The sequence below is a fragment of the Cydia pomonella genome, chromosome 6, assembly GCF_033807575.1.
Source record: "Cydia pomonella isolate Wapato2018A chromosome 6, ilCydPomo1, whole genome shotgun sequence".
In the NCBI taxonomy this organism is placed as follows: domain Eukaryota; kingdom Metazoa; phylum Arthropoda; class Insecta; order Lepidoptera; family Tortricidae; genus Cydia; species Cydia pomonella.
In genome coordinates, this window is record NC_084708.1 from 19852191 (window position 1) to 19870328 (window position 18138).

The 18138-nt window shown below is 37.2% G+C and overlaps 1 protein-coding gene across 1 annotated transcript in view; it reads left to right on the forward strand.

Annotated features, from left to right (window-relative positions):
* Nucleotides 1-18138, forward strand: part of LOC133519226 (atrial natriuretic peptide-converting enzyme) — a 186848-nt gene that overhangs the window by 112390 nt on the left and 56320 nt on the right. Inside the window, exons 8-12 of the mRNA XM_061853215.1 lie at nt 10851-10983; nt 11742-11894; nt 12841-13059; nt 14965-15112; nt 15617-15798. Coding sequence (XP_061709199.1) covers nt 10851-10983; nt 11742-11894; nt 12841-13059; nt 14965-15112; nt 15617-15798 — 835 coding nt within the window. The remainder of the gene's footprint in view (nt 1-10850; nt 10984-11741; nt 11895-12840; nt 13060-14964; nt 15113-15616; nt 15799-18138) is intronic.

The window sequence follows — 18138 nt, forward strand, 5'->3', positions numbered from 1 at the left end:
AATATGAAAAAAGATATCTTTCGGGTTTTAATCAGGGTCATACTTTTAGTACTGAAAATAAGGTAGGTAATTAATTCAATTTCGTCGAATAAATCCTCAATAAAATCTTTAAAAAATCTCGTTTCTGCACTAGAGCATTTTACTTTCCAAGTCCGATTTTTTAATTTTTTTTTACTATAAGTAATTGAAATTTGGCTTAAAATGGATTAGTTATACAATTTCCACTCCGATATTTAATTCTCCATTCCATAAATAATGATTTTATAACCTAAATGGTTACTTGAAAGTACCCTCAAGAAATGCTATAAAAATTATACTTGTTTAAAAAACACATGTATTTTACTTTCCTCGTATTCGAAATGAAAAGCTGTGTTTAATTTGGGTGAAACGCATCATTTCAGCTTCGGACTATCGGTGCTCTCACTACGTTCGAGCGCCAATCTGCCTCGGCAGAGATGAGTGCCTTTCATCCCTTGGTTAACAATCTACTATTGAAGACACCAATCATTTAAGAACATGTCCACAAAACTTCAAACAGCTGTCTACTTCGAATTGAATACGAGTTCAGTGTTGCTACGAAAAATCTGGAAAATTCACAAAGTCCTAGGGAACTTTCATATATTTTCATTAGGTGCAACCTTTACCCGCCGCCGTATAACCTAGAATGTTGACATTGCCACTCACAGAGCCCTGCATAGCAGTAGCGAGTAGAAAGAAGACTTTCAAGCCAATTTAAACCCACACTGACATCAGGGCTGGCTAGAAAACATATTAACCGTTTGTAAATGAAGCATTTTATTTAACTATGTATATAGATCTACATGTAAATTGGCATTACATATAAAATGGCTATAACTATGATTCTTAAAATTAACATGTAACAATCATTGAAGACAAATATGTATTACGTATCTAGTGCACACACTAACACTGCACTGTTGTTCCCATAAATTGGTCATACTCGCGCTCGCGTAGTTCATAGTAATACGGGGATTGCAAAGAATGCTCGCGCCAGATTACAACGGGGCAACGACTTGTACCCCGACGGGAATCTGAAAAAATGTTCATCTCTGTCTACTGACATTTGGCATCACATCTTCCCCAAAGTTATTCATTAGGAAGATTCATTTACCAAACCTTTCATTTCTCAAATGTTTTATTCCTCGTACAACATCCTTAAGAGTTCCGTCCTAGAAGGACTTTAATATCTGGTACTGTGGCGATACATGCATTTGCTCGTCTGCCTCCTATATCATACAAGAAACCTTACGCCTGAAATCTATCCAACCTTTGAAAGTTCACCCATCTAGGCTGTTGAAATTTTAGCTACATACGGTCCATTGTTATGGCGAATTACCTGTTGAAAATAATGTATAAATATTAATAGGGATTTCTACACGAGTAATGTGATTATTCATATAGATTAGCTTGAAATAATTTATAATGTAATTTAATATTATGAAAGAAATAAATCTAAATCTAAATCATGTGGTTGCTCCTTTAGAAAGGTAAAATATAATTAAGAAAACTACATCTATAAGGCAAAGGTTACACGCGTCACTCCCAATCGTATTCTAATAAGGCGTTGTGATTTGTGATTCTTTGGCGCCTGTGTGGCTACCACCAATTCATCCCTGACATAAACGCTACCGAGAACGTAACTTACTTTCTATGCATCTCGCTCATACTCGCGTATAGGTGCAAGAGCGATGTATAGAAAGTAAATTACGTTCTCGACAGTCAGTTTTGACATTGTGAGTGACTCATGGTACGGGTACTGAAGACTGATAGAAATAGGTATAAAACACGTTTCGGCTTACAGGCCGAAGCGTGTAAGATGATCCCTCTTAACAATAACGTCGCTTCCCTCAAACAAAGAGAAGCGAAAACAAACCAAACCTTTGTTTACGATATCTCAGCAACAACAACACAAGAACACAACAACACAAGAAACAACACAACACAAGAACACAAGAATTAGCAAAATTTCCCCGTTCAATAATCAAACAAACTTCTGAAAAGTCGTCCGCAACTTATGATTTTAAACCAAAGTTAAAAAGCAAATTCAGAAGGTTCACCAGTGCGAAATTAACTAACTGTTATACAGCGTGTATTTTTATACAAACACATTGTAAGGGTAGTTAGTATTATTTTTCATATGTGTTACAAAAAAAATAACCACCATTAGTTAAGGCGAAATGAAAAAAAAAAACGGTTGTGTTAAAAATATACCAATTACCTATTGTATTTTTAACATGCATTTATTTTGAGAATGCGTGACTTTATAGATACGTATGTACTTGCAGTCCTTTGTCCATTTCTCAATTAATCCTCGTGAACAGCCTATATTGAACCTAGCCGCAATTTGATTGCGTTTCTTCGACGGGGAGTTCCTTCGGCATTCCACCACCGTCCAAGGTTTCCAAAGTTTAGTTCCTTTGCACTGGGAAATGGCTGTAATTTAACTTACAAGATTACACACTTGGTGATACACTAAGTATAAATATACACTAAGTGATTATCTAGGGGCACGGTAGTGCCCCCGCCAAGACGAGCAAAGCGAAGCACTACCTTTTCTCGAAGCGCTTCGTCGTTTCTTTGAACCCTCATAACTTGAGTTAGATTATACCAGATAAACAAAAAAAAACAATTACATAGCTCTCATACTTGAGATTTTATTAATATCTAAAAAAAAAACGATTTTGTCACTGACTCACACACTCACTCACTGATGATCATCAAAACCCTTAGGGTACTTCCTGAAGTCCTAGGAAGCTGAAATTTAGTATGTAGGATAGTATTAGTACAAAAACATCAAAATAATTCAAAAACTTGGAATTTTTAGCTCCTAAAAGGGTGAAAAGAGGGGTGGAATTTTGTATGGGGAATCAATAACCGCTGAACCTATTTAGTTGAAATTTGGTGTGTAGATAGTTTTTGTTATAATAGTTCTTAACCCAAAAACTGAAATGAAAATGAAAAAGAGGAGCAAAAGGGCGTTAGGGAGAAAAAGGGGTAAAGTTTGTTTGGGAAATCAGTAAAAAAGCATATTGTATAAAAGATGCCCCCCGGATATTTATTTTAGGATTTTAATAGAAAATCATCCCCAACCCTTTTGAAAGGATGGAAGATTGTCATAAGACTCATAAGCAATAAGCAATTTATAAAAAGAAGTGAAATCCCATCAAAAATATTTTTGTGTAAAATGTTGTAACCATAACTGCACTGTCAAAAAGTTATCACATGTCTTGTAGAGCTACTAACTTATGGGCGTAAGGTGAAAAATTTATTCACTGTTCATTATTTTTTACTATACAGGGCGTCCCACGGCGATGCCACATGGAGGGAAAGTACCTTAAATATCATAGATAGCATATTTTGCTGAAAGAAGACTTCATTTTATTTTTAAAACTTAGTTAAATTGCATTCATACTTTTTTAATTTTTTTTGAAAAAAAAATGTATGGAAAAAAAATATCGCGTCATTGGAGGAAAAGTACCTTAATTTTTGTAAATGAACATCTTACTGAAAGAAGACATTATTTCGATTTAAAAAAACAAGTTGAATTGCATTTTAAATAATTTCATGGTTAAACCGGGAATCGAACCCGCTACACGAGAAAAAAAAAATACCTTGTAGCTTTGTCATACCGATCGAAAGGCTTCAATGTGAGAATTATTTTTTTGCCAATTAACATAGTGTTGGAAACAAAAGGAAGACCATTATTTTTTTCATTTGATGTGAAATTTTGATTAGAATAATGACATTCCCGTATGGGCATAAATAAAAAAATAAAAATAAATAAAATAAAAATAAAAATAGCCTTTATTTCTACTACCTTACAATAACTTATAATATGATTTTTAATGACTTTATCCTTAAACAATTGTAATTACTTATATGATATATTATACTTTAACAATTATTTATAATAGTAGTCGCCTCTGTGGCGTAGGCCTCCCCCATTTGTTTCCACACTTCTCTATCGCGGGCCTTTTGCATCCAGTTGTCGCCAACTAGTTCATTAAATATATCCCGCCATCTTTTCCTCGGGTGTCCATGCTTCCTATTACCATCGTACGGAAACCATTCTGTCAGCCGTTTGGTCCACCTATTGTCGTCCATCCTACATATGTGACCTGCCCATTGCCACTTAAGCCGTCGGGTTTTTTTCTTTGCATCCTCTACTTTAGTAATCTTCCTTAGTTTGTCATTTCTTACTCTGTCAGATAGTTTTAGTCCGAGCATGCTCCTTTCCATTTTTCGTTGACAAACATTAATCCTTTCTTCGTCTATCTTTTTCAAAGACCATGTTTGACAACCGTATGTTAAGCACGGAAGTATTGCCATGTCGAATACCTTTTTCTTTATACCAATATTAATGGAGCCGTTTTTCATAATTTCCTTATGTGCCCAGTATTTTTTCCAAGATGTAGATATTCTTCTTTGTATTTCTTTTTCCGTGCTATCTTCAAACGATACTATCTGTCCGAGGTATATGTACTCTTTCACATATTCAATTTTTTCGTTATCTATAGTAATATCTACAGGTTTTCTATTAGTTAAAATCTTTGTCTTAGATTTATTCATTGCTAGTCCAACTTTTTTGCTCTCCATTGCTAGCTCGGTGACCATACTTTCCAGGGCTGATGGGCTTTCTGCAAATACAACAATGTCGTCTGCGAAACGTAAGTGGCTTAGTAGTTCGCCGTCGACTTTTATACCTTTCGCTTCCCAATCTAGACATCTGAAGATAGATTCTAACACAGCTGAAAAGATTTTTGGGGACAAGGGGTCTCCCTGTCTCACTCCTTTTTGTATAGGGAATTCGTTACCTTCCCGCTCTAACCGTACTTTAGCGTTGCACTTTGTATATATATTTGCTATTATGTTAATGTATTTTTGGTTCACTCCTTGGTGCGCTAACGATTTCCATATGGCTTCGAAATGTAGAGAGTCAAAAGCTTTCGTATAATCTATGAAGCACATGTACACTGGTATCCTGAATTCTTTTGCCTTTTCTATTAATTGAGTGATAACTTGTATATTATCTACAGTCGAAAATTTTTTACGGAACCCCGCTTGTTCGCGAGGTTGGCATTCATCTAACGTATTCGTGATCCTATTAAGTATAATTTTCGAAAACACCTTATATATATTTGTCATGAGACTGATTGGTCTATAATTTCCAAGCTCGCTCATATCCCCTTTTTTATGCAATAATATTATAGTCGATCTAGACCACTGTTCCGGTGTTTTCTCCGATCTTAGAATATTATTAAAAATTATTTGTAGAGGTCTCAGTAGTGAAGCAGACAGGGATTTTAATAATTCATTTGTAACGTTGTCTTGTCCGGGAGCCTTTCCATTCTTTTGAGTTTTTATTGCATACTCTATCTCTGAGATAAGAATTTCCGGAGGTTCGGTATCGGCGTCTTCTATGTTTTGGAATTTGTTTGGTTTTAATTGGGAAGCCTTTGTTTCAAACGAATAGAGTTCCTTGTAAAATATAGTCGCTTCGTTTATGATGTCCAGACGTCCGGCTTTTTTTAACCCCTGTTTATTTTTCACCGTTCCTGTCCACTCTGACTTGTCACTCATTTCCTTGTAAGCTTTACGTAGTGCCCCTGTTTTACTTATGAATTTTTCGAATATTTTTTGCCTCATTTTTCTTTTGTGATTTGTTATGTTTCTGTTAATTTGTTTGCTAATTTTTGTTATTCTTGACTTAACATCTTTTGTCCTTTTCGCTTTATACAGCACTTTTCTTTGGTCTAAGAGTTCTTTTGTTTCTTGACTAATATATTCTTGTTCTTTTTTCTTCTGTTTCGGTAGCTGATTGATAATTTCTTTCAGCTCGTTTTCAATTTTGTCATATTGTTCTTGTACTTCTGTGGATGGTTTAATTGAATTTATAAATTTATTCTCCCAGTATTCGGCAGTTTCTTTAGAGATAAGCGGTAGGTCTCTACTGTAGTTGTTGGACATTATTTTTCTTCTAACAGATTTTTCGTCTAAAGATAGCTTGCACCTTATCATTCTGTGGTCTGTATTGAAGTTTAGGTTTTTGATTATGTCAAAACTTTGGATACGTTTTGGTTGGTTTGTTATTATGTAATCAATTTCGTTGAGGTGTTTCCCGTTTGGTGAGCGCCACGTCCACTTTTTTTGCGGTTTGCATTTAAACATACTATTAACGAATAGAAGATTATTTTCTAGGACGAAATCTAATAGTTTTTGACCGTTAGGGCTTCTTTTTCCGTGAGAGTATCTTCCTATATGTTTCTCTTCACCTCTTTGAGCTTTTCCTATTCTGGCGTTGAAGTCGCCCAGTACGATAGTATTCTTCGATTTCGTATGGTTTAGAGCAGATTGAACCGTTTCGTAGAATAGTTGTGATTCGTCTCTCGTGTATGCTTCCGTTGGGGCATAGCATTGTATAATTGACCAAGTAGAGTTTTCTGAAGTTTGTAGTTCCAACATTGCCACGCGATTGGAGTAGCTTTTTAAGCTAATTATCTTGTTTTTAAGGTGTTTTTTTATTAAGAACCCGACACCATTTCTGCCCTTAGAACCAGCTGTGTGGTATAGTATAAAATCAGTATATTCTTCAATTTTTTCATGTTCTCTTCTCGTTTCACATAGACCTATTATGTCCCATTTTATTGATTTTGTAGCGTATCTCAATTCCTCTATTCTGCTGTCTGATAATAAGGTTCTAACGTTGATACTTGTTATATACAGGTGTTGTGTTTCTTTTTTAAATACAGTTTCGTTTTCAGTCGACTTGTTTGTTGGGGGGTTGTGGTCTAGCTTCTCCACGGTGACCAGCCGGCTTGGAGAAGGTATATTTGATCTGTTTGTTTTTTTAGTATTTTTTCTTAGATGATTAGGTTCGTTCTTCTGGTTTCCGATGTGTGTTAATTGCTATGCTTTGTTCATATCTGGTGTTGAAGTTGAAGGAGTTCGGTTCTGGTACATTAGTTCGAAGGCGTTTATTTTGTTTATTTTCTGCCGAGCATTATCAGAGTTGGTAGTCACGTTCGGCGAAGCAGATTGTTCCCGCTTCCTTTTGTCCCGCCCCATGCTAGCTTCCCCTTTTACTACTAGCTTATCGTATTTTAAAAACGCTATTCTTCCCTTTTTTCGTTCTTCTTTTAGCTGAGGAATAAGTTCCCTCCTTTTTTCTAGAACTTCCTTGCTGAAATCTTCTGTCACGAAAATATCTTTTGGCAGCTTTTTCTTATTTCGCAAAATTTCTTTTTTCTTCCATGCATTTAGCATACTTACTAGAATTGGACGCCCTTCTGGACCCTTTGCTTTACCTAATCTAAATGTTTTATTGATATCTTGTTTGTAACATTCAATGCCAGAATCACTTAGAGTTTGGGCTACTATTTCTATGATATCATTGTTTTCTGGAGACTCCTTGAAGCCGTGAAATATCAAATTGTTCTCCTTTATTCCATGTTCCAGACGTTTAACCTTCTCATTTAATTTTGCCACTTCATTCTTTAGGTAGACATTATCTTCTACAAGTGGTTTTAGTTTAGTCTCCATTTCGCTTAGTATTGCATTTGTTATAGAATTTGTGAGGGTTTCTGTTTGCTTTTCCATTTGTTTTTGAATCTTCGAAAATAGCAATTCAATATGTTTATCTTCCATATCGATTTATTTTATTTTATGTGACAACACTTCTATAAATTGGTAGTAATTTTACGTTAGGTTTGGCAACCCGAAATTAGAATGGTGCGTATAACGGAACGTACGGAACGGATGAATATTTTGTTCTCTAGGGTTGGTAGCACTGCTGGTATGTCAGTTCTTAGTTTTTAGGTTGTAATGAGACAACGTTATTAAGCACTTTTTACGTGTTCTGGTTAAAATCCTTTCACTTTTTATCACTCTGTTTACACTTTATTGTTTAGTTTTTCGTTTCACTTGCACAATTTATAGATTTATCGCATTTTTACACAGTTTTATGCACATATTTTCGGAGAGCTCATTTTGACGTCTGTACTAATCAACGATCACACCGGAAGCCTAAGCCTAGCCCGTATGGGCATACAACTAATCTTTCATTTTAAAGTACCTATTACTAATGAATCAGGACCCACTTGAGAAGTACGCATCATTTCCTTATTATAATTGTAGTGCATGATAAAATGATAAAGAGATAAGTAATAAGTAGGAACGTACCTGTTTGTATGCAATCAATTGAGTTTGTGTGCATAATGTTCTGCCGTATGCGTAAACGACAACGAGCGTATTTTAATTCTTGCTATAATGTGTTTAAATTCCGTGTTTCGTGTCATTAAATTAAATAAATCTGTTAAAATAAGTGTCAATTATTGTTTAAACATGTTTTAAAATTACTGACTAGGCAGAAAAACAAGTATCTTAAACTATGATCAGGTGTTGAAAGTAAAAAAAAAAAGTTTAAAAAGTTTGTTGGCGGGAATTGACTATTTTATTTAGTTATTTCGCTTTACGAGGATTTTGTTACGACGGTATTGTATTAAATAACCATGGCGTATCAAAATAATGTTGATTTAATGGAAGCATACTTTTTGAACCACAAAAACATAACATTAGCCTTAAATTGGCACCGTGAAAGATATCCTGATAGAAATACACCATCTCGATTTATTATGAAACGGTTGGTGGATAATCTGACAAATTTGGGACGTTTCGATCATCTATTACCACAACCACGGCACCAAATGTTAAACACTGACGATGAGCTCGACATTTTGATATACTTTGAGGCAAATCCTAAATGTTCAGTGAGGGAAGGTGAAGCAGAAACCGGATTTTCGAAAAGCAAAATACACCGTGTACTGAAAAAATACAAATTTAAAAGTTACGTTGAAGGGCGATTAGTACAAAAATTGCAACCGGGTGATCCTGGTAGACGATTGATTTTCTGCCGAGAAATCGAGAGGCTCATTCTAGAGAATCAAGATTTTCTTAATAATATTATCTGGTCTGACGAAACAAACTTCAGCAATAATGGTATGTACAACAGACATATTTAATAACCGCATCTGGTGCAGGGAGAATCCCTTACGTATCCGCGAGACTAACAATCAAGTGCGTTTTTCCTTCAACTGTTGGTGTGGTATTGTAAACAACCGGGTCCTCTTAGTACATTTTTACGAAGGGCATCTAAATACGGATAGGTATTTAGAAATACTTGAGATTTTAAGAATTGAGATAAATAATCTTCCGTTGGCAGAACGACAAAACATTATTTTTCAGCAAGATGGGGCTCCGGCTCATAACAGTCACAGAACAAGGGATTATCTCAATGAACACTTTACTGCCTGGATCGGAACAAATGGAGAAACTAGATGGCCGCCGAGATCCCCAGATCTAACCCCGTTAGATTTTTTTTAAGGGGTTTTGTAAAAAATGTAGTTTACAAGAACCAGTATGAAAATGTCCACGAGCTACAAGCAGAACTTAGACGTATTATTTTAAATATCCACCACACCATAATTAAAAAATCGACAGGGAGTGAAATAATGAAAAGAGTGAGACTTTGTATTGAACAGGATGGAAAACATTTTGAGCATTTGATAAATTGATTTAATTTTGTATTAAAAATATTAAAATGCATGGCATTTTTATTTCGTTATTTAGCAAAAAAGTAATTCTCACATTGAAGCCTTTCGATCGATATGACAAAGCTACAGGGTATTTTTTTTTCTCGTGTAGAGGGTTCGATTCCCGGTTTAACCATGAAATTATTTAAAATGCAATTCAACTTGTTTTTTTAAATCGAAATAATGTCTTCTTTCAGTAAGATGTTCATTTACAAAAATTAAGGTACTTTTCCTCCAATGACGCGATATTTTTTTTCCATACATTTTTTTTTCAAAAAAAATTAAAAAAGTATGAATGCAATTTAACTAAGTTTTAAAAATAAAATGAAGTCTTCTTTCAGCAAAATATGCTATCTATGATATTTAAGGTACTTTCCCTCCATGTGGCATCGCCGTGGGACGCCCTGTATAATACTTCTTGTAGTAACTTAGTATGAAATGATAATAATTTAAGTAACAATTTACTTTAGTAAACCTGTATTTTCTCTATTGGTCTTATTTTGTTTTCTGTCAATTCTAATCTTGACGTCGCCGAAAAACAATGAGTTTACTTCTTGATAATGTTATCTTAAAATTAGCAGTGCTTCAGTGAAGTAAAAGACGGAAATACAGTGATGTAACATAAATGAAAACCGCTATAATTATAGTTAAATAAATAAAAGTATTGAAATTAACTATAAAACTCCCGTGGGACTCGAACATATTAAAATTACTTTAAACCGGTCACTCACGTGTTATTAAGTCGAATAGACGCTCGACATGTTTCGATCCATTTTCGAGGATCCTCTTCATGGAGCAACGAGTCGCCTTCACTGGTCGAGGGCGCGCCGCCGCCGTGTTCTTGCTGTGGGGCAAAGCACGACCCGCACGTCCACTCACCACAAGCAGCGTCGACGGCACTGGCGACGCCGTCGTGACGTTTAAAATTAATTTGATATGTATTGAAATTAAGTGTCATTTTTTCTACTATACAGTACAGTTTTATAGTTAACATAGAAAAATCCATGTCTCAGGAACATTGATGGTGATGATGTGATGAACACACAAATAAATGCCCTTACCAGGTTTTGAACCCTGGACCTTCTGCTTCCTAGGCAGGGTCACTAGCGACTGGGCTAGGAAGTCGATGAAGCTTATTATCCAATATTTTTGAAATGTTAACTCTTACAAATGTAAGTTGAGATCTCGATAAATAAATAACTGGCAAATAAACTGCTACATATTATACGTATTTGGTACCAGGATCTGGAGATATACGACGCCGTGGTGGACGTGCGGTGCTATGAGCTGACGGCGCTGTTCCTCTGTTCGCTGTTCGTGCCCAAGTGCGGGCCCCTGGGGCATATGGTGCGGCCTTGCAGGAGTCTTTGTCAAGGTTAGTAACATCAGAATTTTTATAAACTAACTAACGTGTAGAGTTTGTAAAGTTAGGACTTGTAAAGTTAGAAGCTTGGCTCTACATGAGATCTGATAACTTTTTGACAGTGTGAGTCTTATGGTTTCGTGTTGGCAACATTTTATTACATGAAAATGTTTTTGATGGGATTTCACTTCTTTTTGTAAGTTGCTTATGATAATTATTCCATCTCCTAAATTAGAAGGGTGGGGGTGATTAACTAAAAATCCTGAAGTACGTATTTTATTATTTATAACAAGGAGTCCTTATCTTCTTACCTATCTATAGCATCAAAATTTGCGGAAGTCTCATACAAACCTTCATCCCCTAGTTTAAGGGGTGGGGGGGAAAAGTTCCAAGTTTTAGAATGTTTTTGTTGTTTGTGTATTAATACTAGCTTACATACCAAATTTCAGCTTTCTAGGACTTAGGAACTACCCTAAGAGTTTTGATGATCATCAGTGATGAAATCGGGGTTTATTAGATATCAATAAAATCTTAAGTATTAGAGCTAAGCAATTGAAACTTTTTTTATATTTAAAAGGTCCACTATTGACTCATATGCCGAAAATTGTGTTTATCTGGGATAATCCAAACCCAAGTTCCCCAAGCAAGGGTTCAAAAAAACGACAAAGGGCTCTGAGAAAAGGTAGGCAGTGCCCTTGTACTGCGCTTGGCTCGTCTTGGTGGCGGCACTACCGTGCCTCCAGATTTTTTACATAATTATATTTCATCAGAAACTATGCGTCGCTGCGGCTTCTTCCTCGAGGTATTCGGGCTATCTATGCCTGACTATCTTCAGTGCGAGATCTTCCCCGAATCAACCGACACCGACGTCTGCCTCGGCAACCGAGAGGTGAAAGAGGCAAGGTTCCGCGCTGCAAAACCTGGTGAGTAGAGATATGGTTTAAGAATTTATTTCTCCAAACGAATATTACAATTCACTTACATAGAGAAATATAAACAATCGTAATATACATTATTTACATAGTGCACGAATAGCATAAAATATATTCTAAAACAAAACAACTTATTTATTTTTGTAAGAAACAAGTGGGTACATATACTACATAGTGTGAATCGGCAACTGGTAAGACAAGTACAAGTACAGTACAGTGAGATTGTCATCGCGCGAGCGCGGGCGGACCGGGTTGTCGCGTAGACCAGCGTAACGTGACCGAGACATTAATAAAGAGAGCGCGCCAGAGATACGCGTTAATACTGGTTGGTCCGAGCGGTCAACACGTCCGCCGAGCTCGCCCAGCAGTTGGCAATAACAGTCCTACAACATGGATGGGGCTATATTACGTGTTTACTTTCGATCGCTTTGGCATAAGGTTACACATTTGTCTGTCGGGTCGATTAGACGGTCGATGTATTTCATGGGTTCAAACCGGGAGATGAAATAATTAAGGAAGGTGTTACTAAGTGCGAGATATTTGTTAAATCCACTAATACCCGCATCTCTATCGGCTAGTGAGTTTGACAGAAATGAAGTACTGGGCTTCAAAACCTATGTACGGTCACGTCTGAAAATATGGATACGGACAAAGTGCCCAAAATATGTATACACTACCCTAATATATGGGCCGTAAAGTCGTGTATACATATTTTTGGCACTTCGATCGTGTCGATGTTTTCAGACGTTACTGTACATGTAAATTTGTAGATGGAAAAAATAGCATCTTGCGCTGAAGTAATACTCTTTATTCTATCGACGTTGACGTCGACCTCAGCAAATTAGAGGGACAAGAATTGAGATTTCTGATATTGAGTGGTTTGGATGTCTGCTTCCGATAGCCGATAACGATAAATAAACAGAACATTTGCCCTCAGTGTGCCCCACCGGCTTCCAATGCGACGTGAAGCGCTGCATCCCGCACGACTGGCGCTGTGACGGCCACGTCGACTGCCTGGACCGCTCCGACGAGCTCAACTGTCGGACCTGCAAGAAGAACGGAGATGTACACTGCGGCAACAACCACTGCATCTCGCAGAGCCACATGTGCGATGGCCATTCCGATTGCCCTTGGGGTCAGGATGAGAGAAACTGCCGTGAGTGCTTTTCTGTGACATAAGGCTCTTTCTAGTATTCCTTAAAGCATTTCATATCAAATGACTGACATGTAGAGACCAGTACCTCCAAAGGTATTTTTGTTGGAGTAGACTATCGATAGACTACGATAAAGGCAAAGGAACTCTATTTATTTTCCAATTATGGCAATTATTCTCTGATTCGCATCCAACGGAGAGTGACTCGAATATTCGGCTGCCAGCATATTTCAGGTCGGCTTGACTCCTAGGCACTGCGTAGAGATGTAGCCTCGCTCTGCATGCCCTATCGCATGTATAACGGGGAGTTCTCCGAGGAATTGCTCGGATCCCTGCCAATTCTGTCCACTATCACTCTATGCGATAGTTAACACATCCATCTTCACCACTTAGATGGTAGGCAGTCCTTTTTACCAGAAACTTCCTGCATCGCATTGCTAAACAGTGGAATGAACTGTCGCCTGCGGTATTTAAGGACCAATACGACATTCAAACTTTTAAAAAAGAGCGTATTCCGGACCGAGACCGTCTTAAATGCCGGCAAAGCACTTACAACCCCTTTGGTGTCGCGGATGTCCATGGGCGAGGGAATTCGCTTACCATCAGGTGATTCGTGTACTCGTTTGCCTCTTATATCATAAAAAAATCGAAATATTTTTGATGCACAATTTAAGCAGCAAACATTATAAATAAATACTATAATCAATGCAACTAAAAATACGCTGCGTTACGCTAATTATCGGCCCGATTCAAAATTTAAGATACGTCAAATATTAGGTCTAGATACGATATAGTTCGGATATGGCAGTGTCAAAAGTGACGTTTCTTCAAACAAAAACGTCACTTTTGAAAATGATATATCCCATCTATATAGACCTAAGTAATATTTGACGTATCTCAAAGTTCGAATCGAGCCGTACGCCGTAGGATTAGATCAATAAATCACTTTTTGACATAAAATGCTTGACTTGTACCAGAAATCTTATCTAGTCATAATGTATATGATCTTTAAAAAACTCCCTAGGTATTGTCAGTATGTCCGGAATAGGTATAGTACATATTGCCTGTTATTCACAGAATAAAGGACAAATGAGCAGGAAATTTAATATCAAAGTGGCATGCATTAATACGGATTTGCCTGAAAATTGGTAGGTAGTAATAGTATCATAAAAACATTACACTTCCTTCATAATTAGTGCCATTGTATAAACTGCCACAAAACATTCCTTTGATGACCATTCTGAGGATTCCTTTCGAGCTCGTAATTGCGTATTGATAAATTGACGGACCCGTATCCATTGGCATCCCTACACAATTCCATTTTTTTTAACGGTGAATGCTGGATTGATTTGTGATTTCGAAATGCGGGTTTTATTTGTGAATTTTCTTTCAATTAGGAACCTACAGAAATGTTTTCCTTCAGTGATTATTACAGTCTTTTGTTTTTGAATTTATTTATTTTTGTTAAGTTTCATGTACGAATATTTTCCAATCACTAAGAAAATAAGTTCCTGTTTTGTCAGAATAACACATGTATTGAACTGTCAGACCTTAATATCTACTTTTAAATCCATTGTTAATTTATTCGAGTCCGTCTAAACTAACCACATTATTCATAAAACTAAGCAAACGTTGTTAAATCTTGCCCCTTTCTAACTTACACTAATGTCAAAATGACTGATAAGGACAAATGATTACCAATGGCTTGTAAGACTTGACAGGTGTTTTTAAATAAAGCCATAACTTCGCTGACTCTTCAGCGCCATTACATATACCTAAACGTCAAATGTTCATAGAAATTTGGCATTTACCGTGGTGCTTCCAACACTTTTGCTCAGTCTGTAGAGAGAGCTTAGTCAGACTGTCAATCCTATCCATATAAAGATTGTTCTCAATGCCTTGTTGTAGTGCGACTAAGCGAAATGAACGGCGACGTGGGCCGCGGCGAGCTGCAGGTATTCCGCGCCGCTAACCAGTCGTGGTTCCCGGCCTGCCTCAGCCCGCGCACGCTAGACGAAGCCACGGCTACCAAACTGTGCTCCATGCTGGGATATTCGTAAGTTCAATAATTATTTATACTTGAGACCTGACCAGGGTTACTGTACTACTGTTGTTTGAGCACCTTGTTAGTAACATTTAGGCTTTTATATATCTCCTTCCTATCCTAATTCCTAAGAACGTCATATCTTTTAGGAATCGTTGCTCTCGGAACCATACGGGTTGGCATAGGCACTTTCTGGGACCCAGGAGAATTTGGCCCATGTAAAAAAAAACTACATCGGTTTTCTTACTGGATTTTCTTTTAGCTTATAGCCTCGGATGTGAAACTCGCACATCCTGACCACTTGAAGTAGCACCGGATATTCCTTGTTTTTTTATCCGATTGACCAATTTACAATTAAATATTCTGCTTTTGTACTAATTTCATACATCGGTCGGAAAAATTGGAATATTAAAACTGTTATTTCATAGTATCTGGGATATAGCAAGCCAAATTAAGCGTCTTTGTTTACTGAAAAAACGGGTGTACTTTACTAAAATATTGTGAGAAAACCTTTAGGCATATGAACAGCAGCGCAACGGTCGGCGGCGCTGGGCCGCGCGCCGGCCGCATGCACGGCGCGTACACCGGCGCGGCGCGACAGTACAACTCGTTCCTGCGCAGCGAGGGCGGCCTGCTGCGCGAGCTGCGCGAGTGCGGCCAGGACACCGCGCATGTCAAGCTCGTCTGCAACCAATACGGTCAGTCCCTGTTGTAACTAGAGCATGCAGTAACCGGCGCCGCGCAGCAGTACAACTTCTTCCAGCACAGCGTGGGGGGGCTGCTACGTGAGTGCAACCAGGACACCGCGCATGTCTAGCTCGCCTGCAACCCATAAGGTCTACGGATACTTTTCTAACCACTATAGGTAAAGCTACAACACATACGGTTTATAGGACTTTAACGCCATTGGCCAAGCGCGCATCAATCGTATCAGTTTACCGGTTCACGTGTGTCGTATATTTAAATTGTATGAAAACAATATCAAATGTTGCCTTTGGAAACTTAAAACAGGCTTGCAGTAAGAAAAAACGACTCTTCTCTGACAGGCGTTTCGGCAGCTACGAGTGTTAACTTATTAAGAATGGTTTTTCGTTATTCAACATTAAAAAATAAACGTGTTATAACGAATAAAATATGAAATATGTATATTTTTATTATTCTTACCTTAACAGTAGGTTTTTATGATCATTACGACTTTTAAAGGAAACTAACATTAACACTCATCAATAAGTAGTCATGAATTGGAACAAGTAAAAATTTAAAAAAATGGTAAAAGTGAAAAGCACTAGTTCGCGAAAACCAACTTTCCGCACACTAAACAGCTACGTAAAGTAGCACTTTTTGAGCAACTGTATTAAAAACAAAGTTTAACTGCCAGTCAACATAATTACCTAAGTAAATAAATACATCAAACGGTAACAGCTAATCGACCACACAAATTAGACATACAAACGAAACAATTTCAGACTAACCACCATCCTAATAGTGCAAACTACGGAATATCTACAAAGCGATGAAATCCCTGAAATCCATTGGGTTTCCAGCAAAATTCCGTGATCAAATAAACGGGACAACAGTTTGTATCACGGTAATGGCGCGCGGGAGCTGATCGGCCGTGAAATGAAGCCGCGGCGCCAAGCGCGCTGCGGCCACGCCAGAACGGCCGTAGTCAGAATGAACGGATTTCCTACTAAGCATGTTTGTAATTTAATTTGTATACTACACTTCAATTTTAATAATTTTACCTAGGTATACTAAAGTTTAAAATGAGTCATTTTACGCAGCTTTTTTTTAAGGTAAGGATAAAAAAAAATAAAAAAAATTAAGAGCAATATATGGAGTAAAACATTTTTGGTGTATCTTTCTTAATTACATAAAATCTCAAGGTTTCATATGTCTACTTTTATTACATTCTGCTGCGGGAGCGGGGCATAAGTATTTGGTAATAAAAATACTGTATAGCCAAAGAGGCGAAACTGTTCCTTACGGGCATTCCCGGCTCCGGTCGGCTCAGCATTGCTCCGAGCAAGTATTAGGGTTGGCACAACTTGACGTCCCTTTGCCTATACAACCACAGATAAGATAATAACTTGAGTTTTGACAACCCTAAATAGCCGAAAGGGATAGTGCCATACATAAGATAGGGAAAGCATGATTCGTCCCTGAATGGCTGTCAAACTTCGGTTTTGTAGGAAGTTTCTTTTCTGTAGGGTAGTACTATTACTTATTCTGTTGTATAGCTACCTACTGATAATCGATACTTTGAATGTATAGATTTAACAAAATATATGAAAATTTTGTAGTTACACTACCTAAATTCTACGCAGCATTATAATGATGAAGTTGATTTTTTATTAATAAATATGATTCGGCTTTAATTACTGCTCGGCCTTTGGAAAACTCATTCATATTTTTTACCGAATTTTCGCGTGACAAATTTCAAATTAAAACTCATTTTTGCTGACTGGCTGAGAGATTGAGTGGTGATAGGGTATTTGACTGTATTTAAAATAAATTATTTCACACTATGCACGAAATAAATCACCACAAAATTAACAAAGATACGTAGACAGCTGTTATTCTTAGACACTATTTATACTTTATAATTCGTATAGAACTATAAAGAGTAGGTCATAGTAGCAAATCGTTTAGACGGTTCGAAAAAAGAAACTGATTTGACTAGTAGTCAAATACCGTATTTTGGCTTTGCTTGGTAACGCAGAATAGTCACATCTTTTTTTTCACATCTTTTCAATTTTAGTTAGGCGTGCCTGTGATCGTATTTTATTTGCGAAGTTTTCGCTATCAATTTCCTAACTTCGCCCTAGTTCTATTAAATTTCGTGAGGTAAAAATTCGGCAATACTATCAAAATGTCCGCGCGTCCGCTAGCTTTGATACTTGCACAATTCCACATTTTTTGGCAGTCGGAAAATGCAACGCTGATTCGCTGTTGTCAGCGCGCCGAGCGCTGAATGCCTTTCGGCGGAACATCGGAGGCATCGATCGTTCCAATAGCTTATTATAGACCGCGGGCCA